General features: G+C 37.1%; 2 protein-coding genes and 2 long non-coding RNA genes across 4 annotated transcripts; all 4 read right to left on the bottom strand.

Moving 5' to 3' along the window:
* Positions 1 to 2,358: 2,358 nt before the first annotated feature.
* On the bottom strand, positions 2,359 to 4,283 carry LOC112175704 (pentatricopeptide repeat-containing protein At5g46100). Its single transcript, XM_024313434.2, has 2 exons — positions 4,156 to 4,283; positions 2,359 to 3,927 (listed from the first exon to the last, which is right to left on the bottom strand). Exon 2 carries the CDS (start codon positions 3,154 to 3,156, stop codon positions 2,647 to 2,649), a length of 510 nt encoding a protein of 169 aa, XP_024169202.1. The 5' UTR covers positions 3,157 to 3,927; positions 4,156 to 4,283; the 3' UTR covers positions 2,359 to 2,646.
* Positions 3,165 to 3,856, bottom strand: LOC112178350. Its single transcript, XM_024316508.1, has 2 exons — positions 3,567 to 3,856; positions 3,165 to 3,462 (listed from the first exon to the last, which is right to left on the bottom strand). Exons 1-2 carry the CDS (start codon positions 3,854 to 3,856, stop codon positions 3,165 to 3,167), a joined length of 588 nt encoding a protein of 195 aa, XP_024172276.1.
* Positions 4,284 to 7,246: 2,963 nt separating the features above from the next.
* Positions 7,247 to 9,070, bottom strand: LOC112175708. The gene is made up of 4 exons (XR_002926590.2): positions 8,875 to 9,070; positions 8,602 to 8,749; positions 8,422 to 8,507; positions 7,247 to 7,351 (listed from the first exon to the last, which is right to left on the bottom strand). It is a non-coding gene; the product is annotated as an uncharacterized LOC112175708 (long non-coding RNA).
* Positions 9,071 to 19,571: 10,501 nt separating this feature from the next.
* LOC112175712 lies at positions 19,572 to 20,857 on the bottom strand. Its single transcript, XR_005803682.1, has 2 exons — positions 20,617 to 20,857; positions 19,572 to 20,060 (listed from the first exon to the last, which is right to left on the bottom strand). It is a non-coding gene; the product is annotated as an uncharacterized LOC112175712 (long non-coding RNA).
* Positions 20,858 to 21,357: the final 500 nt, after the last annotated feature.

The following is a 21,357-nucleotide window of genomic DNA, read 5'->3' on the forward strand; positions in this document are numbered from 1 at the left end:
TATTAAGAAAAATAATAAAGTTACAAATGAGCTGGCGGACCAAACCAAACCAAGCTCAAGAGAAAGAGAACAAAAGCAAAAGGAAGCGGGGGACTAGGCCAAGACCGCATCCGATACAAACAAAGTAATAAGTAAGACAAAAATTAACAAACAATACAAATTGGGACTCAAACCAAGAGCCCAAACAAAGTAACTAAGAAAACCGATAACTAGTACGCAAAGAGTAATCATGACCAAACTCAGAAGTAATAATGGACGGGAGGGCAATCCACCATACCGCTCCATCATGCAAAGCACCATAATTAGCCAGCTTGTCTGCTACTTTGTTCCCTTCCCTAAAGATGTGTGATACTTGGAAAGTCATTTGCCGAGACTTGAGTACACAATTAAACCAACAAGTTCTGAGCCTCCAAGGAATAAGGTTGGGGTTTTTGAAATATGTAAGTACTAGGGTGGAGTCCGTCTCCAACCAGATATGGGTCCAACGACGAACCCAAGCTACCTGAATAGCCTCAATGACAGCCAAAATCTCTGCATCAATGGCACTAGGAACCTCAGCTCTTGCTGCAAAGGCCCCAACAACATTTCCCTCTGCATCACGAAAAATCCCTCCAAACCCAGCCATATTAGAGCCTCTAAAGGATCCATCAGTATTCACTTTTAACCAGTGGTCAGGCGGCGGCTGCCAAGCTACAGGCTTGAAGCTAGGGGCTCTACACAATAATGGTGAAAGGCCTAGTAGGTTGAAGATTGGAATGGTACTAACAGAATGTGGGTAAGCTTTGAAAACCAGCTGCGTAGAGTCCTTCAGACAGAGAAGAAAGCGTTGGGAGAAGCGTCTGATGCAAAAGGTTCTACAACTATTCCTAAGGCTATTGCGCTCAGTCCAAGTTAACCAAAGCAAACTTCAAACTGCCATCCTCCACAAAAGCTTTGATGCTGCAGATAAGCTATTGAGTAGGTCTAAGGCAAATAAATCTGCCAAGTGTATAACTTGCCGGGGAGGAAAACGGAAGCCAAGCCCAAACTTTTTGTGTGACCGTACAGTCCATAAATAAGTGAACAGATGATTCAGAACTTTTCAAGCAAAGAGAGCATTGAGAACAGAGATGCACACCAATTTTTTGCAGAAAATGGTCAGTTTTAAATCTACCTTGAAAAGTTTGCCATGCAACTAGACTCTTTCTGGGCTGAATAGCTTTATGCCATATTAGTTTACCCCAGTTTACAACCGCGCCAGGAGGAGCCAGAGAAGCATAAGCCTCTTTTGCATTTAATGACCCTGAAGCAGTACTAGACCAAATTGCCGTATCTGACATTGCCTCCATAGGAAACTCAATACCAAGAATTTGATCAGCCACATCCGAGAAAGTAGAGGAAAAAAGAGGTGGTAAAACCCAATCAATCACACCCCAAATTCAACTATAAGAAAAATTGATATAGATAAATATGCAGAGAGAGAGAGAGCTAGCATCTAATTGAATTACTCAAGAACAAAATCTTCTTGCAACATTTTGAATAGCACATTCTGCAAATAAACAATGGGTGCTTTGAATTCAATCAGATAGCAATAGGTTATTACTGATAAACTGTGCTCTAGTACCATGGATGAAGGAAATGTTTATGCCAATAATCAAATTTGACGGGCATAACTCAAAACTAGATGAAGCTACATTTCCTATTGACTGATAATCTAATAACAAGGGAATACGATGTCACTAAACAAAAATTGCAAAAAATCTACATACATTCCCAAATGGTCAGATAAGAGTAAAAAGAAAATAAACAAATGATTGTTCCTCATATGCACCAGAAGCAGGGCATTTTTTTTTTTTCTAAATTCAAGGAATAGAAAAACACGATTTGTAGAACAATTCACTTCAAAGACCACTTATAAGACTTGAATAAACACCTTTACTTCAACCATATGGATTGCTATTCCATTCTACTGAAACAGAGGTTACAACTTACAACAACTAAATGAAGTCTTGCAATTAACCCTAAATTAATTGCACAGATTGTGATCAAGAGGTCCTTCGCTCAACGTAAGAGAAGAATTCACTAAGAATTAAAAATACAAACCGCAGACAATTCAAAAATCAAAATGACAGAAGTTCTTGAATTAAATCCAAAGTTTAGAGTTGAATTTCGTTCCCTCAATCTATCCATTTCCTTAATTATTATCTCTGAACTGTAAATCTAGCATAACAACAATTTCAGGTCTGTCCTTTTGGATATACCAAAGGAGCAGCTTCTCCTTCATGCACAACCCTTCAAAAGAAGATAATTTCAGGTGGCTAAAAGTTTTACCAAAAAAGAAAAAGAAAAAAGGAATGAATGCACAAGACCACGAAAAAGGAAATAGAAACTAAAGGATAATCACCACAGACTACAAACTACTTCAATATCAACATTAACAAACAGAGAGAACATATCCAATATTGAAACTCTATCCTACATAATTATCTAATTCAATTTCAGTATTATGCTACTCTGATGTCCCATTCAAAATGATTGAGAAAAGCACCAAGTCCCCTATTGAAACCCAATCCTACATGATTTCCTAATGCTGAAGCTATTACCTGCCCCATAATGAAACCAACCACCTAATCCTGAAGCTGCTAGCATAACTACAATAAAGCAGCATCAGCTCTTCAACTTGGAAAGTACAATGCTCATGACCTTTCCAATTACCGGTGTTGGTTTGCCCTTTAAAACCTTCATCATAGCCTTCGCATTAGGCACAAAACCTTTACCCATCATCATCTCCACAAACTCTTTGCCCTTTTCCTCAGCTATCTTGTCCTCCCAAAGCACAAAGCCTTCTATCACCGCAGTATAGGCAGCAACATTAGGCTGCTTCCCCTTGTCCATCATCTCAAGCAAGTACTTCTTGGCATCTCCAAAGAAGTTGGGGTCAGCACAGAGTCCCTTGATTAAAACAGTGTATGTGTAGGAGTTGGGGGCAACCCCAGCAGCTGACATGGCCAGATACGCCTCCAAAGCACCCTTGGTCTTGCCAAACTTGAGGTAGGCTTTAATAACAGAGGTGTGGATTTGGACCAATGGCTCTACGCCTGCCTGTTGAATGGTATGATAGAGCTCGATGGCCTCGTCCACATTTCCATCCTCTACCAAAGCCTTGTGCACCTCCATCGACCGTTCTATCCAAGGGGAGAGGCATGACTCGCGGAACAATTTTTGAACAGCCTTGTCAGTGTTGTTGTTGACGACGAGATCAGCATGTTTTCAATGTCTGCAATGCTTCTGTGAGGTGGTTTTTGTTTGTATTGAAAATCATCGATGACAGGAATGAACCCCTTAGCTTTTATCTGCTCAAGGAACTTCTTGGCCTCCTCCACTGGCTCTCGGTAGGCAATGACATCTATAACATACATGTAGGGTTGATATTGGGGCTTCAACCCCCTATCCAACATTTCAAGGAAATACTTCTTGGCATACCTGACGAAATTAGAATCCGAAAAGTCTTTTGCCATTCCGCAGATGATTAAAGTGTAAGTGTAGGCGGTGGGGGTGACACCAGATGCTATCATCTGCTGATAGACCTTGTGAGCATCCTTGGTCTTGCCATAATTACCATGGTGAAGACAGCCACTTCCGGCAGTGTGGTCTGCTCAGAATGAGGCTTAAAGAGCTCTCTCGCTTCATCACAGAAGCCGCAATCTACCAGAGAACTGAACATATGAATCGCATTTGCATTAAGGGCACCGTAGTCCACAATCCAATCAAATATTTTTCTCAATTCCTTATCTTCACAGTCTCTGGTCACATCCTCATAAACCTTCATCAAATGTTTCTTGAGGTCTTCATCACTAGAATTAGGTGTGTCAGCCATTGATTTGATTCTTCTCTCCAGTTCAGTCGAAGCAGAAATTAAATTCGAGACAACAAAAAATCAGAGCTCGACTGTAGAAAAGGAAAGCAACCCAAATCAGTGAAACTTGGGTTTTGTATTTTAGAACCAACAAGAGAGCATAAAAATCATAACTTGACTACAATCGAGTAAAATGAAGTTGGCTTTTCTATTTAACACAAATTTAAGCAGTAGCTACTGTTTAAGGGTTGTGATCAGTAACATATGTTAGGGATAAAGAAGACAATCAGAAAGCAGAAGAACAAGAGAAGCTCACTCACCGATGATGATGATTTTCAACGACTGCTCTGCAGGAGACGAACAGTGCACCAAGCAACAGAAGTGGGGGAGTTCAAATTGCTTCTACCAGAAGATTAAAAAGTCCACCGTTGCAATTATTGGTCCTTGTGTTTCTGTTAAATGGCTATTCTAGTCCTTGGAATTTTGCAACTTTGTCCCTCTTGTTTCTGTAATTGTTGAGTGGTGACAGTTGAAAACAAAATCGTTAGATATCCATCCAAATTAATTAACTTGATATTGGTGGCGGACTTAGAAAATTAGTTATGCGGGGGCGAATTTAAACTGTAATAACTAACAAAAACTGAAATCCTTGTCCAAGCATCTCCAAAAAACAATTTATGCATAAAACATATATATGAAAATAAGGAGAAATTTTTATGATATTAAATTAAACGTACATGCATGAAATCATCAAAATCATGACACTTGTGGAGGCAAAAGCTGCATAATACACTTTCAAATGCATAAAATTGTCTAAAGCTTCTATATATATGAGTGTGTATATGATGATGCAGTATGGGCGGCATCCCCCACTAGCCCTATATATGCTAGGTCCGCCAATGCTTGATTCTAACACTTTGTCATGGAATTCCATTAAAGAAATTTGAGAAAAAAAAAAACTATATTCCTTAATCAATAACATTACAAATTCAAATGGTGGCGTTCGATGACCAAAAAAGGCGTCCCAAAACAAGAAACAAGGGGAAGTAAAGATACTTTCTAGCAGCTACCCTGAATCAAGAGAAACGCTTGTATATAGTGCCAAAAATACTACTACATTGTAAACCCCATACTCAACAAGGTCTTAACTCGATCTACCTTAACATGGATCACGACTCAACCATCTTCAAGCTTAACCACCACCCCATCCACCCTGGCCACAACAAGGTTACACATTTTTACCTACTTTCTAAATTAGGGGTTTTTAGAGCAGTTTAAATTGGAAGTAGATAGAAAGGAGGAATGGAGGATCCCAAATTGCTTTTCCATGCCATTTAAGGTTCATGGTGACTTCTATTCAAAAGATCGTTGTAGCTAGGAGCGTCTCTCTCGAAAACTTAGAGAGAAAACAGATATGAGAAAACCCATCTCCCTCCCCCTTCTCTTTGCCCGGATCTTGATCCCTTCGGATCTAGATCGAAGGCTTGAGAGTTGGGGGCGGGCTCTCTCGTTTTGGCCTCTCTTTTTCTCAATTCCTCTGTCTTTCATCATTTTCTCTTGCTTGTCTCACACCCCTGTGGTGAATTACACCCATCTTGTGGTGATTTTGCTGGCTTATGTCCAGTTATAGAGGACTTTGTTCCTCCTTTCTTTGCCGATCAACCCAAAAAAATTTCAGATCCAAAAAACCGCAAGATCTACTAAAGACCTTCTCCATGAAGGATTTCGTGGCTACCTCTTAAAAGTGCGAGTCACTTACCGTATGGACTATGGGTGCTCACGCATGGGTGTTTCACCACCCATTCTCCGCTGGATTTTTTCTTTGCTATTGGCTTTTGTCCCTTCTCGGTGGTTGTCTTCCCTTCCCGGTTTGAATCTCTCTGATAGAGAAGAGAGTGTGTGTGTGTGGTATTGGTTCCTTTCTCTCATCCCCTTTAATTTTGGTTTTGATTGGATTTGCTTTTTGGAATTGTTCTGGCAACGGCTATTCGGTACTCATCACTTCGATTCAGCACTTCTTGCATCCTCTTGGCTTCTGGAGGCGGCAGCGGCAGTGACTGTTGTGCGGAAGAGTTTGGCCGGCGGCTGCTGTGCTAGTGTAGGAGTTGATGTTTATTTTAATTTTTAGGGTTACACTCTTTTGCCCTATCCATGTGGATTATGGTTGTGTTGTAATTTTCCTTATTGGGTTTATTTGTACTTGGGCCTTGTTTTAGGCACCTTCCATCGAGTTTACTCTCATTGGTAATTATTAATGAAATTTCATTAATATCCCAAAAAAAAAAAAGTTCATGGTGACTTGATTATATAAGTTAACGGAAATGAGTATCTTTGCCTTATAGAGTTTGATCACTTGATGACATCAACTTATACAAAGAGTTGAGAGTTTGATGTAAAATAGCTAGCTATGTCTTGTTCTTTTGCTCTCTTTACTGACTGACAGTTGGATTGAACTTTAAAGAATATTGTTAGAGCTTATAACCGATCATACTTAGAAGCATCTAACTATATCATATAGAATCCAAGTCCAAATCTCTCTCTCTCTCTCTCTCTCTCTCTCTCTCTCTCTCTATTGTTACTAGGTTCGTTGTCTAGACAAACATAGGTTAGAAAAAAATACTTAAAATATGGAGCAACAATACACTAGGTGCGCGCATTGTGAACTTCTGCCAAAGAAAAGGTTGCATTTTTTCAAATATTCATCGACAATGACATAATCGGTGTTGGGTTCCAGCCCATGAGTATTTCCTAAGACAATTGTCTTAGAGTATGAGAATTGTTTACCCAGTAGGTTTTGAATTCCTACTGATGAATGGAGTTCCAATGAGGAAGGAAAATCCTTATTGATGTAGGATTACCTGTAATCCTTGTTGATTACAGAGAAGGAGAAGGCATAATTGCCTACCACCAATAAGAATAGGTTTCCTAATTGGTGAAGAAAGTTGATATCCTTATGGCTATATAAGGAGGGGTTCTGCTCTAGGTTTTTCATCACAAAGACAGAGAGCAAAGTGTATTCCATTCTCGGAGTTAGAGAGTGAGAGAGGGCAAAGAAGGGAGAGATAGGAAGAGAAGAGAGAGTCCTTGTTTTCTTATTCTTTCTGGTTGTGCCCATTATAAATATAGTGGAATACCATTTTTCTGCCCCGTGGACGTAGGCAAATATTTTGCTGAACCACCTTAAATCTGTGTTCTTGTGCTCGTATCTTTGTGGTTGTTTCTCTTGGTGTGCTGTGTTTATTTGTGTTTTCGACTTCACGTATTGACCGATTCTCAACAATCGGCCCCTCAATTCCTCAACATTGTCAAATGCATGCCAACGCGCGATGATCATTACTACAAAAGAAATTGCGCTTGATGAATCATCTTATAATTGTAGGCAACTCTCCATGACCAATTACTACTGCAAGTTTAAGGATTAATCACATAAACTTAACTAAGTGATGTATTTCAGCAGGCAGTGACACTGAAATCTCTTCAGCTTTAACAGTTGCAAAGGGTAAAAAATGAGCAGATCTGTCATCAGACATAACAAAATATCATATTAAACTCTTCAATTATACAAAATAAACAATAGCAGATCTTAACCAATTGTCCATCATGTTTTTTCAAATATAATAACAAACCACTACAGAAACATTATAGATCAATCCCCTCATATTTAAACCTCATATGTGGAAAATTTTTGATGCTGCACTAGTCTCTTGGTAAATTGTGAAAAGTCGGTCACACTTCATCTGCAAATCTGATAGTTCAGCCTACAGCTTTTCATATTTAGACAGAGATGGACCTCCTAACTTTTGTTGAACTAACGTGCCATATTGAAACTGATCACCTACCCAGGTTTAAGATTGAGCCACAATGTTTCGAGCCCTGCTTGTCCCTTCCCCCTCTCCTAGTTCAATCAGAATCCCTAAAACAAATCTTTCAAATACTTCCCGCACGCATCATGATAATAAGAATGCCCTATATATTCTATTAGTAAAGCTTTTACGTCGGTCTCAAAATGGAAGTTTTTTGCCTCTCTGCTTTAAGATAGCATAGAAGGTTTTTTAGGGCCACTATGTTAACATTTCTCTAAGCTTATAATGTAGCTTATACGTCGTATTATCATAGATAACCATGATAATATATTCTATCTTGGAATGAGATATTAGGAAGACAACCCAAAACTATGAATGAAATCAAAAGCGAACATCTCAGATGCAACATGTACTAAAGTGACTCAGAATTGATATGCTATTAGGTTCGAGTATATTGCATATTTCAAGTAACCATATACACGTAACAACTTGTATGTGCCTTTAGTATAAGTTATAAGAAAAATTGGAAAAGATAACAGCATTATCTTCACATAGCAAAAGTAGGTAGAAAGTTATTACTCTAGGTGACTTTGCCATATCACTAGAAAAGAGTGCTAACTTTAGAGTGAATACATAAGAAACATTATATAATCATATCCTAATTGTTGACAGAACTAAGATCAAGAACAAATCTAGCCCACTTCATCTAAGCGACTTAACCATACTCATCACTCAAAGAGTGTGCTAACTTTAGAGTGAATATATAAGGAACATATTGCATACCCTTGATCAATGATCACATCAAAGCATTGAACTATAGGAGTATGAGATCCAGGTGCTCTAATGCCTCCCTTTTGTCGACATTGTTCCTACAAATATGTATGAATATATAGCAAAAGGTCCAAAAATAAATCATTATCCAAAGTAAAAAGAGCTAGAGGCAAGAGTTATGAACAACTCTACCTCAAGAGAAGGGCAACTGCATCAAAGAATCCCTGAAGTAGAGTTGCTAAAATGAGTTCATTTTTATCGTCACCTCGAGTCACAAAGAAGTGAAGTTCCTGCACAAACTTATATATAAGAATGTTGCACTCGAACATGATTACCTCCGCTGCATAAGATACAATAGTAAATTATGAAGACTGCAAATCTGATGTTATAACATGACTTTCTGTAGCATATTGAAAAGAAAAAGAAAAAATCACTGGAGTGGCACTGTATGTACTTCAATAATACCATTGTTACATATCTTCTATCCTTCCATTTATCTTTAGAGTCTTAGCAAACACAGATTTTTCAAATGCTAGCTTTGCAACATTTGTTGGCCAATCATCAGAGTAATACTGGATGACCACACGCATCCTTTCAGAGTCTCAAAGAAAATTGTTCTTCACAAATGGCTTGAATCCAAAATGAAATAAAAATCTGATCAAAATAGTACGTGTAAAGATCACTCCAAAGTAATCTTATACGCAGTTAGCCTAATGGATCCATTCAATACAAAACATAAGTTGTATTCAAATGGTATCAAGCTTCTATTCATCAATGTAGTCCAAATTCATACACGAATGCAAGGTCTAAAGATTCTTAGGCAATCCTTATCAGCATTGACAACAGCACTGTATCCTTGGATCTTAAATTTTGATTGAACATTGCTCACGATTTGGAAGGTGCCAAATTGATTCAAAAATCAGCATAATTTCTTATACACATCAGTTGGTGACGTCATGTATCAACTATCAAGCTGGTAAAATACAAAAAAGATAGGGTATGAAACTGGGGAAGCACAAAAGACATATAAAATTCAAACTGGATCGTTTTGCTCCTAATCAAAGATATAAAATACATTCTTGAACTTAGAGTTTGACATTTTGATGCTCAAACCAAGCAAACTCATAATCTTAATGAATGATTATCAATTACCTCTCTCCCATGGTGGTGCAAGAGGTGCGACCCAGAAAAATAGGCGGCTCATCTCTTCGGGCCCTCCATTGCGAAACTAACCCGGGAGAAATACGATGAATACAAAAATTTATTATAATTACTTAATGATCAAGAAATAGATTAATAAATATCAATAGCAGTAAGTCAGTTCTCTACTTGCTTTGCACGCAATTAGTTTCTATAAAATCCATCCTCCTACAATTCACAATCCACCACGGCACTAAAACACTTTTCTTTCATTCAATTCAGCTCCTCCTTTTTTCTTGTTCAAGCGTGAATCTTAGAACTCCAAGCTCAGATTTGAGATCGATCTAATTTCTCAATTTTGTTACTTCCGAACAAATTTATACAATTTACAATTGAATTGAGTTTTATTGCTGAAAAGTTAGGTGGCGTTCGGTAACGTTTTCAAGTCATCTTTTTCATTTTATAAAATTAAAATGGCTTGAAAATGCGTTCGTTGGTCTGTTTTCAAAAATGCAGAAAATAATTTTTGAAAATATTTTTTATTTTACTCGTAGAAGAGGAAAACGACAAATAGACGTTTTCACCTTTTCATTCTCATATTTTAGAAGACACGGAGATATATTTTCCAAAACAAAGAAAAAAAAAACGTGCTCTCTTCTTCCATATTCTCACGTCGCTATCTTCTTCTCAGGTCTCCCTCTCATCTCTAGTCGCCATCTTCTCTCGTTTTTGAAAATTGTTTTCGAAATAAGTTACCGAACACATTTTCAGATCTCAAAAATCCAATCTTGTTTTCTCGTTTTCATTTTCAAAATCGATTTTTGAAAAATCATTTTTAAAAACGTTACCGGACAAGCCCTTATAGGAACTTGGGGGTTAGGAGATGAAGAAAAGTCGGTGACTCATGGCCGAAGAGTGAAGCCCAGAACTCCAAAATCAGAAGGCCTGAAGACCGAAAGACAGCTAAAAACTATGATTTTGATTCAACAAAAGGCTTGTTGGGCTGCTGACTATTAGAGTTTGAATAGAAATCGGTTTCTATTGAGGAGGATTAGTCAGTACATTGAGCTAGAAGGCAGTGCCGTGCTACCATACACATAATCGTAGGTGAATGTATGAGTCCCAATTTGCACCTATTCAAAACACCCCAATTAATCACAAATCCCTTAACATTTTCTAACCTTCTATTCAAACAGACCAACAAAAAGATCAAACCTTTGATTCAATAAGCAAATCAAAATCCAATTCAAAATCAAATCCACAGCTCAAAATCACCCAGAGAGAGTAGAGCAAAGAGGATCAAATTGACCTCAGATATCTAACACCCAAAATCCTCGATTCCATAAAATTGGGTCGAAACCCCTCAATTCAATCTTGCACCCAGAAAAGCCCTCGTCTTCGCTCCCCAAACCCAAACCCTAACTCTGCACTCGCTCCTTTCTCCGCCTCTTTTTAAGTAAGAAACTAAAAGACCGAAAAAAGAGATGGGAAGGAAGGGAAAAAAAAAAAGGTTTATGACGTCATCCCCAACGTTCATAATTCACAAACCAATAAAATTCACCTTCATTAATTGCTTTCCTTCCTCACCACGACACTGTTTGACAATTTGACTTCCGGCTACAGTTGTCACACAGAAACCGCGTGAACCGCCGAAGGTTTTGCCCCATGGAAGATGGGGGGTGGTTCTATGCTTCTTCCAGGCCAAAGGTTTTGCCCCATGGAAGATGAACTACTCATGTTCTACCTTAATCCTAAGGTGAACGGGATGCAAGTGCCCGGCAACGAAGACCTGATCTGCGAGATGGATCTTTACGGTGACCAAGATCCTTGGAAGATATAGGAGAGATTCGAAGCAAGAAGGGCCAACGGCTTGAGGAGGAACAAAGATCTCTACTTCTTCACCCAAAAGAGGAAGAAGACTGCAAGAAGCACACGTACAAGCCGAACAGTTGGGAGTGGCGGTACTTGGAAAGGCCTAAACACAGCCAAGGAGATATATCTTCTTGATCAGAATCAGCAGCCAACATCTACTCTTCTTGGTTTCAAGAAAACCTTCACCGGCCCACAAGAACAAAGACTATGTGCATCATGGTTGCTGGATCATGTATGAATTCAGAGCCGGCTTTGAACACGTGCAACAAGAGCAACAGAACAAGGCCCCAATTGTTTTATTAATGGTTTATGTTTACATTTAATTAGGGCCCTAGACCAACACATATTCTTTGCTGACATTGTTTTTTTGCGTTCACATGATTTCATTGGGGCCTTAAGAGGGCCCTTTTTTTTTTAATGGCTTTGTTTTAAATAAATAAATATTAACAACTAAAATAACATGAAAGAGGCCCCATCCGGCCAAAATGTCCTCTCCTTTTTTTTGTTTTTTGCGCATTATGTCTCTCTCCCCTCCTGAATTTCATCCGGTCCTCTCCTTTTTGTTTTTTGTTTTTTTTTTTCTCCGTTTTGTCTCTCACCCCTCCTTAATTCTATCTGGTCTTCTCCTTTTGTTTTTTTTTTTGCGTTCTGTCTCTCTCCACTCCTCAATTCCATCCGATTCTCATCGACCTCAGACCTCAGTACTTCACTACTCACTCAGGTATGATATGAATGTATGAATCATTGATTCTTTGATTTGTTCTTTATAAATACATTAATGTTTGCGTTAGTATTCCTAATGGTTTGATTTTTCAGCTAAGAAGGCAAGGAGATGGATTTTCAATCAACACTGCTGGAAGAACGTATTATTTTGAGGGTTTTAGATCGAGCATATTTGTAATATTTTTTGCTGTAAACTTTATACTTGTATTGACTATTTAGCTTATGTTGTAGGCTAATGGTTATGTGATTTTTGAAGGAATTGTGTCCTAAAACAATCATTTTGATGTAATTATTATTGTAATGATTATTAATCAAAAGGGCAAGTTTATTGTTCATTGCTTATATTTGATATTTGATTGAACAAGGTCCAAGGAATATGAGTTAAAGAGAAAGTAATCTAAAGAGTTGGATGTGTGAGACCTTTACTCTTTCACACTCTTATCCTAAAAGGTTCCTAGTCATAGGATTATCACTTGGACATTGATAATCCGGAAAGACTAGCACATACTATGTATGCTCAATATAGAGGATGATATGTCTCTTGTCATTTGTGTGGAGACACTAATACAAGTATGTGGGTGCTCTTAATTTAAAGAGTACACTGAACGCGATCATTAGAGTTCTTGTATGGAGTCTTACTTACATGTCAAACTTGAACTCTAAATTGCAATAATACAAATTAGTCCTTTGACCTAAGACACCATAGTTGTCTTATGAGTGAATTGATTATTTCTTGATGATGCAATAATATTGTGTCCCTTAATGGATATAATAGATGCATTCATTGGTATAATCAATTCGGTCATGGAGACATGTGAGTGTACAATAAGGAATCTCTATCCTTAAGTAAATAAGGTGAATGTTCAAAGATGTGATTCAATGAGTCTTTGGCCAAAGCATTGAATGAGATTAAAAAGGAGTTTCTAATCACATTCTAAGAATCACATAAGAATGAAAATCACATTAGGGGATTGACATATCAATTCTATACCCCGATGATGTGATTTAGAACATAGTGTTAGAGAAGGACCGTATTGTATTGTAATTCCAATTGAATAGGTTCTTTGTCATTCTACATTAACTAGGGTAGTCATGATATGTTGCAAGACGTCACTCATGACTTGTGAAGTCCCCGAGGATTAATAAACATTTATAATCCTAATAACAAGGGAGAATCAAAAATGAAGTTTTTGATTCGTAAACAAAATAGAATAGTTTCTATAAACTTCACTGCCTTGTTAATTAGAACCTAAGAGATCGCACACCATATAAGTGGATCCTTGAGATTGTATATGAAGAAAATTAAACAAGAGTTGGTTATGACCAAATAATTAATTAGATTTATTATTTGGACATAATTAGGATTTTCGGGTAAAACCGAACCTATTGGGCCTAAACGATTGTCGGGTTTTTTGGTGTGGACTTGGGCTTCACTAAATGAGATTTAAATGAAAGCCCAAGACACATTTTTAGTGCCCAATAACATGTATGGACCAGCCAACATATTGGCTTTATGAAAGCCAATATTTTTCTTTTAGTAATTGGAGTTATTTCCTATTATATAAAAGTGAAAGCATGGACATAATAATAAGTGTGTCTCCACACTATTATTTTCAGCTTTGAGAGAGAGAGAAAGAGTTCTCTCTTGGTCCATCACAAAATTAAAGGAAAGAAGAACACTTGCATAATTTCTTCTTTTCTTTCATCTTTCTTCATCTCTTGATTTACTTGGTGAAGATCCTTAGAGGCCATATCTTTTTGTGGCTTTACTTATTACATCAAGGAGAAGATTACAAGCACAAGAAGGAGTTCTTAATTCAAGGTGCTTCAAGGTGGAGGAAACACACACAAGGAGAGATCAAGGAGAGGAACTTTGGTGGTTCACTTGGATCGGATTGAGATCACGCTCCAAGGGTGAGTAGAACATAAACTACTTCTTTGTTCTTTCTTACTATGCATGCTATGTTTATATACATATCACAATAAGCCAAGATCATGGGTTAAAGGAATGGATTTTATGTTTAGTTAGTAGTTTAATGGTTAAACTAATTCCGCACTAATTAAAAAGTTTTGAAATCCATCCATTCCTTCAATTTTATATTGTGAGTTTGTTCAAGTATCATTGATTATTTTTGGCTATTTAATTTTATATTGTGAGTTTCTTCAAGTATAAATTTCATATAAGACTACAGCTTGGAGGGCCACAGTTTAAGTTCTCGCACAGGGCCTCCGAAAAGTTTGAGACGGCCCTGTATGAGTTTGAACTTGATAAGTCACAACTCCTGCACAAGAAACAAGTAAACAAGAATGAATATGTTCTTTGTTTGCTTAGGAAGAATGATGTACTGCCGGAAAAGAAGAGAAAAAGGAAAGAAGAAGAGGAGATGCCTAAAGACTATGTCGAGGACGATGATGGAGATAACATAGATCCTGAATCGGTTATTGAGGAGCCGCAAGAGAAACGACTACGTCTTCTACCATGCTCTGATATTGTGCCCGCACCATCGTTGGAAGCTAAACAAGAACAATTCTTGGTAAGCGACCAACCATTGTTGCAGCCAGCACCATCATTAGAAGCTGATGAACAAGAAGCAATACCTACATCATTAGATGTTGAACCACTTTTCTTACAAGTGGATGAGAATATGGGACTGCTATAATTCGAGGCTGATCAAGGAGCATCGTCCTTGGAGTTGGTTGAATTAGAAAAGTGGTTTGAAGAAGAATTTTATGCTGAAAATGTTGCCTCGCTAGTTGAAGAGAATTCAGGACTGCAACAATTGGAATCTGAACCTCAACTAGGAGAAAAAAATTTGGAGCAGCAACTTGATGCACCATCAATTGCAGCTGATGACCTGCAGTCTGACCCAGACAAAAATCGGGTGCAGCAAATGGGAGCTGAAGCCAATGTGTATGGAGGGAACTTGCACTACTACAAAAAAAGCATTTAAGGACGTTCGAAAAACGTCTTTGAAAACTTTAGATGACACGCAAAAAAAACGTTATCTATCAAGGAGTCATTGTAAATCATTTTTTAAGATGTTTGAAAAACGTCCTAAAATATCTATTAGGACACTTAAAAAACATCCTTGTAGCTTTGAAAGAATGTCATCTAATGTCTACTAAGACATGACAAAAGCGTCCTTAAAACTCAAAAAAACGTCATGTAAAATTTATTAGGACACATTTAAAGTGTCCTTAAATCTTCAAAAAAAGGTCCTGAAATATTTACTAGGACATTTTCAAAATGTCCTCTTAGCTAAAAAAGATGTCATTGTATATATTAAAGGACTAGCAAAAGATGTCTTTATAAGGTAAAAAAACTGTCATATATTATATACGAGGACACGCAGTGTGTGTCCTTAAATTTAAAAAAAAAAAAAAAAACCATCATTGTAGACATTATATGATTTTTTTTAAAAAGGACAAATAAATATCCTCTATTAACTATTAGGACGCACTATTTTTGTCCTGGAGATTCCAAGCAATGTGTACAAATTATCCCAAACCAAGTCTCGTGGCATCCAAAATACACATGCCAACCGCAAGTCTCGGTGAGATCACATTACATGTACTTCTAATGCTTACAAAAAGCTAGCTGATCTAAAACTTTACATGGGCATGCACAAAAACTCAGCTTAATATATACATTTCAAAATATACTAACCAAACTATTCTACATCATCTTGGAGTAATGTTTCAACAAGATCAGCCCACTCTACTCGAACATCATCTATCTCTTCTTGATTGTAACTTTGGTTGTTGAACTGCAACAACAATCAATATAAAGCAATAAATTTCCTTTTATTCTTTGTTTCCACAATTTCCACAAGTAATACCAGCAACCATGTACAATAGTCTTGTTATTTTTACCAAAACCAACATAGAAACAATTTTTAATTGCAATAGTAATTATGCTACCTAGTCTAATCATTTAAGAGCTAACCTTGCTTCTTGTTAATATGGTTGGATCTTCAATGATTGCTTTCATGAACCTCATTACGTAATATCTACATTCCACTTTTCCAACTTGAGTAGGACACTACAAAGTTCAGTTAAGTAAATTGTAATAAGTAAGCATATCACTATATATATATATATATATATATATATATATATGTACACACAGCCCCCTTCCAATGAGGGATACCTATTTTTGGCCAACTTGAGGGATAGGTTCCCAGCCCTTGGATCAGGTTTAATGAGCTTGGACGGCTCAGATCGTAAACAGTGATAAACAGTGATTTAACCCTTATCTAACCCCAATTCCTGAACTCGGGCGCGAAAAGGAATCCTCAATTCTTTCGATTTGGCGCTCAGAGAAGATCGGGAAGCGGAGTGAGAGAACGATCAAACAGTCCGCTCAAGAGAGAGATAGAGAGCGTCAAAGAAACAAAGGCTTGTGGTATCCTGATGTTTACTTTCTAAGACAAATCCGGTATGGCTCTTCTTCTGCTATGGTATTTCTTTTCAATTATGTACAAGGACCTCTGTTCTGATGCTTATTTGATGCTCAATTTTATGGGTTTATCCACATTTGTTATTTTGTTGTTCTAATTTTTGTCATCAATTCACTCTTTATCTTTGATTGTTAAAAGAATTAAACTTTTTGAGTTTATATGGGAATTTGATTTGATTAATATGGAGGACCTGAAACTCTTTGGCTTTTGTACGTTTTAATCGTTGAAGTTCTGTGCTTTGAGCTTATGCTCGAAACAAGTTCTAAAAGATCACAGACTTGAAAATACAAATGTTAAATCAGGCCCTTTTGTTTCTCAGTCAAGGATACGTTTGGTGATGTTTTATAAAGATTTTGTCCTTGTATTTTTCTTATAATTTGCAGATGGTATGGTTTGTGTGTTTCTTCCTGCTTGAACACTATAGTTTGCATGAATTTCTTGATGTTCTGTTCATCTGCGATTTTGTCTTTATATACTGAATAATCACTGGTCCTGATTTTTTAGAGTTCATATGTCCTTATATCAGATATGAAGCTCAAGTGGTCTACCTTTTGCTTCTTAAAGTTATTTATCAAATAGGACCTTCATTTAAGCTGATCCCACGCCTGACTCACCTCTTGTCTGATAACCAGTAATGAAGATCCATGAAGTTATGGACGAGAAAGAATCAACTAGGACATATTTATAATTGTTATATGTGCCTTTATTTCTCTATTAAAACAAACTGTAATGGTGATGTCTTTCACTCTTTCTCCATGTAGCTTTGCAGCTCATTGAAAATGATGTGGTTGCTGCATTGAAAATGATGTGGTTGCTGCAATTGGCCCACAGTATTTTCGATTCTGTGATCTTTTAACATTTGTATTTAACTTTTTAGTCCTGCTGCATGTGTTTAGTCTCATGACTTTGCATTCATCAATTTGAAAACGGCTTTGCATTCATTCATTTAAAATTGGCTTTGCATTCATTAGTTTAACGAAAACTTTTAGTTTTCCTATATGTGTTGTGGCATTCTGTAATTGATAGAAGAGCTGAAGATATGACAGATAATAAGATGGTTGTACCTGCAGAAATGGAGACTAATGGGATTATTGTACCTGCGGAAATGGAAACTGAACCTATTCAAGCTATCCCTCTGTCAGAAGAAAATTGCTCTACTTCAGCTTTCTATCCTCAAGTAAGGAATGAGCTTAAACCCTTCAACGGTCAGCAATTTAAAACATGGGAAGAGGCACATGTTTTTTATACCAAATATGCATCTGCAGCTGGGTTTGTTGTACGAATTGGTTCCAGTAAAAGGAGCAGAGCAACTAATGAGTTTATAAGGAAAGAGTTTTTTTGCAATAGACAAGGAAATAGTCCGATTGAATTGACTGGTGATGAGAAAAGGATTCGTGGTGTAGTAAGGGAGGACTGTAAGGCGAGAATGATAGTTGTGAGAGACAAGTCTGGTGGATTTGTAGTCAATATATTTGATGAAGCTCACACTCATCCTATGACAAGTCCAAAAAGACTCCACTTGCTGAAGTCCAATCGTCGACTTACTAAAGCTCAGAGATCATTATGGGAACAACTATCCATGGTAAACATACCCATACACCAGCAATTTGACATTCTTGGAGTGCAAGCAGGAGGATTTCAGTACATTGGTTGTACACAACAAGATTTGTACAATCTTGAAAGGGATAAGCGTAAAAAGACAAAAGGGCATGATGGAGAAATGTTGCATGACTACTTTCTGCTAGAGCAAGAAAAAAATTCCGGGTTCTTTTTCACAATAAAGGCAGATGTTGAAAATAGGATTACTCATTGTTTTTGGGCTGATGCAATTTTGAGACAGTCGTATAAGTTTTACGGTGATGTGATTATCTTTGACACAACATACCAAACCAATCGGTATAGTTTGATTTTTGCACCATTGATGGGGATAAATAACCATGGTCAGACAATTGTGTTTGGAGCTGCATTCTTAAGTGACGAGACTACAGCTTCGTTTGTGTGGTTGTTGAAAGAATTTTTGAATGCTATGCCAGGGGGTCCTCCTAAAATGATCATTACTGATCAAGATCCAGCCATGGAAAAAGCTATTAAATCCCAGTCTTTTCTTTGTTTGAAGTAATTTATGTCTATTTTTAGGTTGATCATGAGTAAATGGTGCCAAGTTATCTGCAGGCTTTTTTCAAAGATGACCAATTTTTGAGACACCAACTTTAATTGGAGATTTGCCATTTCCTTTTTATGATCTGTGTATGCAGAGGTCATGTTGATATTACTTTTTTTTTGGTCAATGGTCATGTTGATATTACACGAAGCTTATGTTGTGTGTAGACAGAGAATAAATTAAAGCTCCTTATGGTATGGTCCTAATGACGAAGTGAATGAAGTATTTGATATGGACAAGGCAGATCATAATATTGGCTTATAGACATGATCAATTCCATACGATGGGATACCATGATGGTCCACTGTTCCAGCAATTTCAGTTTCTTTCAGTTACGTTTATGAGTCATTGAGTTTTATCAATCCCAGATGAAGTTATATATCCCTACATCTGTTTGATTTTACTGACAGTGCAAATGCAGGTTCCTTCTCAGTTCTCACTGATGCAAAGTCACAATTCTAGCATTGATGTTGATTGTATATATATTCTTGTAGATGCCAATTGACTAGTTGTAGGTTACAATTTGTTGTAGTATTGCAGATGCTTTTGAGGCAGTTTTTTCTTTAGCCAAAATGAGACAATTGTAACAGCTGTGCTGTTGTAGCTGCAGATCAATGATCAAAGTTGTTTTCTTAAATATCAGTGTTTTTTTTTTTATTCATATTCTTGCATGCTAATTTTTGTAGAGACAGACAATGTGAATTGTAATTCTTGTGCTTATTTCAATTCCATTTGCTATTGATATGTACTGATATGGTAGTATAATAGTAGCAAATGGAATTCCACTAGTTGAAATGGAATCAAAGTTGCTTCAAAAGCTTCTTCAAATTTAGAAAACTACACAAAATTCCACATAATTTGGTTCAGAAGAGTTCTACATAATGTAAGACAACAAGGTTGTGTTCGCATCCAAAACTAGACAGACACTAAATATAGAGATTCAATACAATCATCTTTCCTTAAGGAAGAAACATAAATGATGTCTGCTCCACAATAAGACCCATCTAGCTTTCAGCTTCTTTAACATCATCCTCTGGGTTGGATACATCTGATTCTTTGTGATCCTTCCCTTCAACCTCAGTATCATCAACCTTGGAATCTCTTGTCACGTCCTGTAGCTGCTCAAAATTAGGCAACAAATACTAGTGAGCAAATCAATACAACGAATAGGCAACATATGAGAACCTACCCCACTTCAGTGTTGAGTGATTGCTTGAGTTCGAGAAGTCTTTAATTCCAGAGGCACTGTCATCTCATTAGTTTCTTTCTCATGGGGACTGCTAACATCCCATTAGCTGCCAAAGACAATCAAATCCAAACAAAACATATATGATTACACAGTTTGTCAAAACAAAGTTTGCTTATTCATGTATGAGAGTAAGGATATTCAGTAGATACTAAAATTAAAAATGTATAGAAATTCATTAATTCACAAACCATATCAAAACAACCATATAATTGGCAAAGAAAGAATCAGAAAACAATTCTGAACCCATTTCAATTCTTCATTCATCTAGAACTCATGAATTCCTATCCCCCAGAAGCAAACCAACAGTCAGTAATTCAACAAACTCAATTTAAGAAATCCAGAAATTAACAAACAATAGAACAAACAGATTTCATGAATCAAACGCATCAAGCTTTCCATAATTAAAATCTAAGGAACAAACTAATGCTGAAACAGATCCACTAGCCAAATAATTTCCAAAACAAAAAACAAGCTAAGAAGAATACAAGTATCTGTTACAATAACAGAGATCCGCCCAGAAAGTTTCAGCCAATTCAAAATCAAGGTCAAAATATTAAATCAAACTCAAGAAATCATATACTCACTACAAAGAGAAAACCCACTTGAAGAAATAGATGGTGCTTGAGATGAGAATTGGTCGGGTGAATTCTCTGAGCGTTGTTGATACTCTCCAGAACGAATCGGGGAGATAGGGAATTCGGGGTTGGAGGCTTAGAAAAGGGTGAAAACCCTTGACTTAATCTGATCGGACTGTTTGATCGTTGTTGATACTCTCTCTTGAACGGACTGTTTGATCGTTCTCTCACTCCGCTTCCCGATCTTCTCTGAGCGCCAAATCGAAAGAATTGAGGATCCCTTTTCGCGCCCGAGTTCAGGAATTGGGGTTAGATCACTGTTTATCACTGTTTACGATCTGAGCCGTCCAAGCTCATTAAACCTGATCCAAGGGCTGGGAGCCTATCCCTCAAGTTGGCCAAAAATAGGTATCCCTCATTGGAAGGGGGCTGATAGTATATATATATATATATAGTAGAAGGATGGAATACCAAAAAGAAGGCAGATTTTTTTCCCCTCTTTCCTAATAATGAGTTAAAGATAGACATCCAGAGAGATGATGATCAGTCATTGGATTTGACAAATCATCATAACAGAAAGCATACTCCTAATCACAAACAAGTAAGATAAATATGAATTCAGAAAGAAGATTCTCTTGTAAAGTGTGTATACTTGTATAAACACTTTCCAAACATCATTCATAGAACATCTTCTGTCAATTTATCATATCGAATCGAACTCATCACCTTATTGTTCACCTCAACATTGACAAGTAAGCATGGGCATGC

The sequence above is a fragment of the Rosa chinensis genome, chromosome 7 (genome assembly GCF_002994745.2).
Source record: "Rosa chinensis cultivar Old Blush chromosome 7, RchiOBHm-V2, whole genome shotgun sequence".
NCBI classification, from domain to species: domain Eukaryota; kingdom Viridiplantae; phylum Streptophyta; class Magnoliopsida; order Rosales; family Rosaceae; genus Rosa; species Rosa chinensis.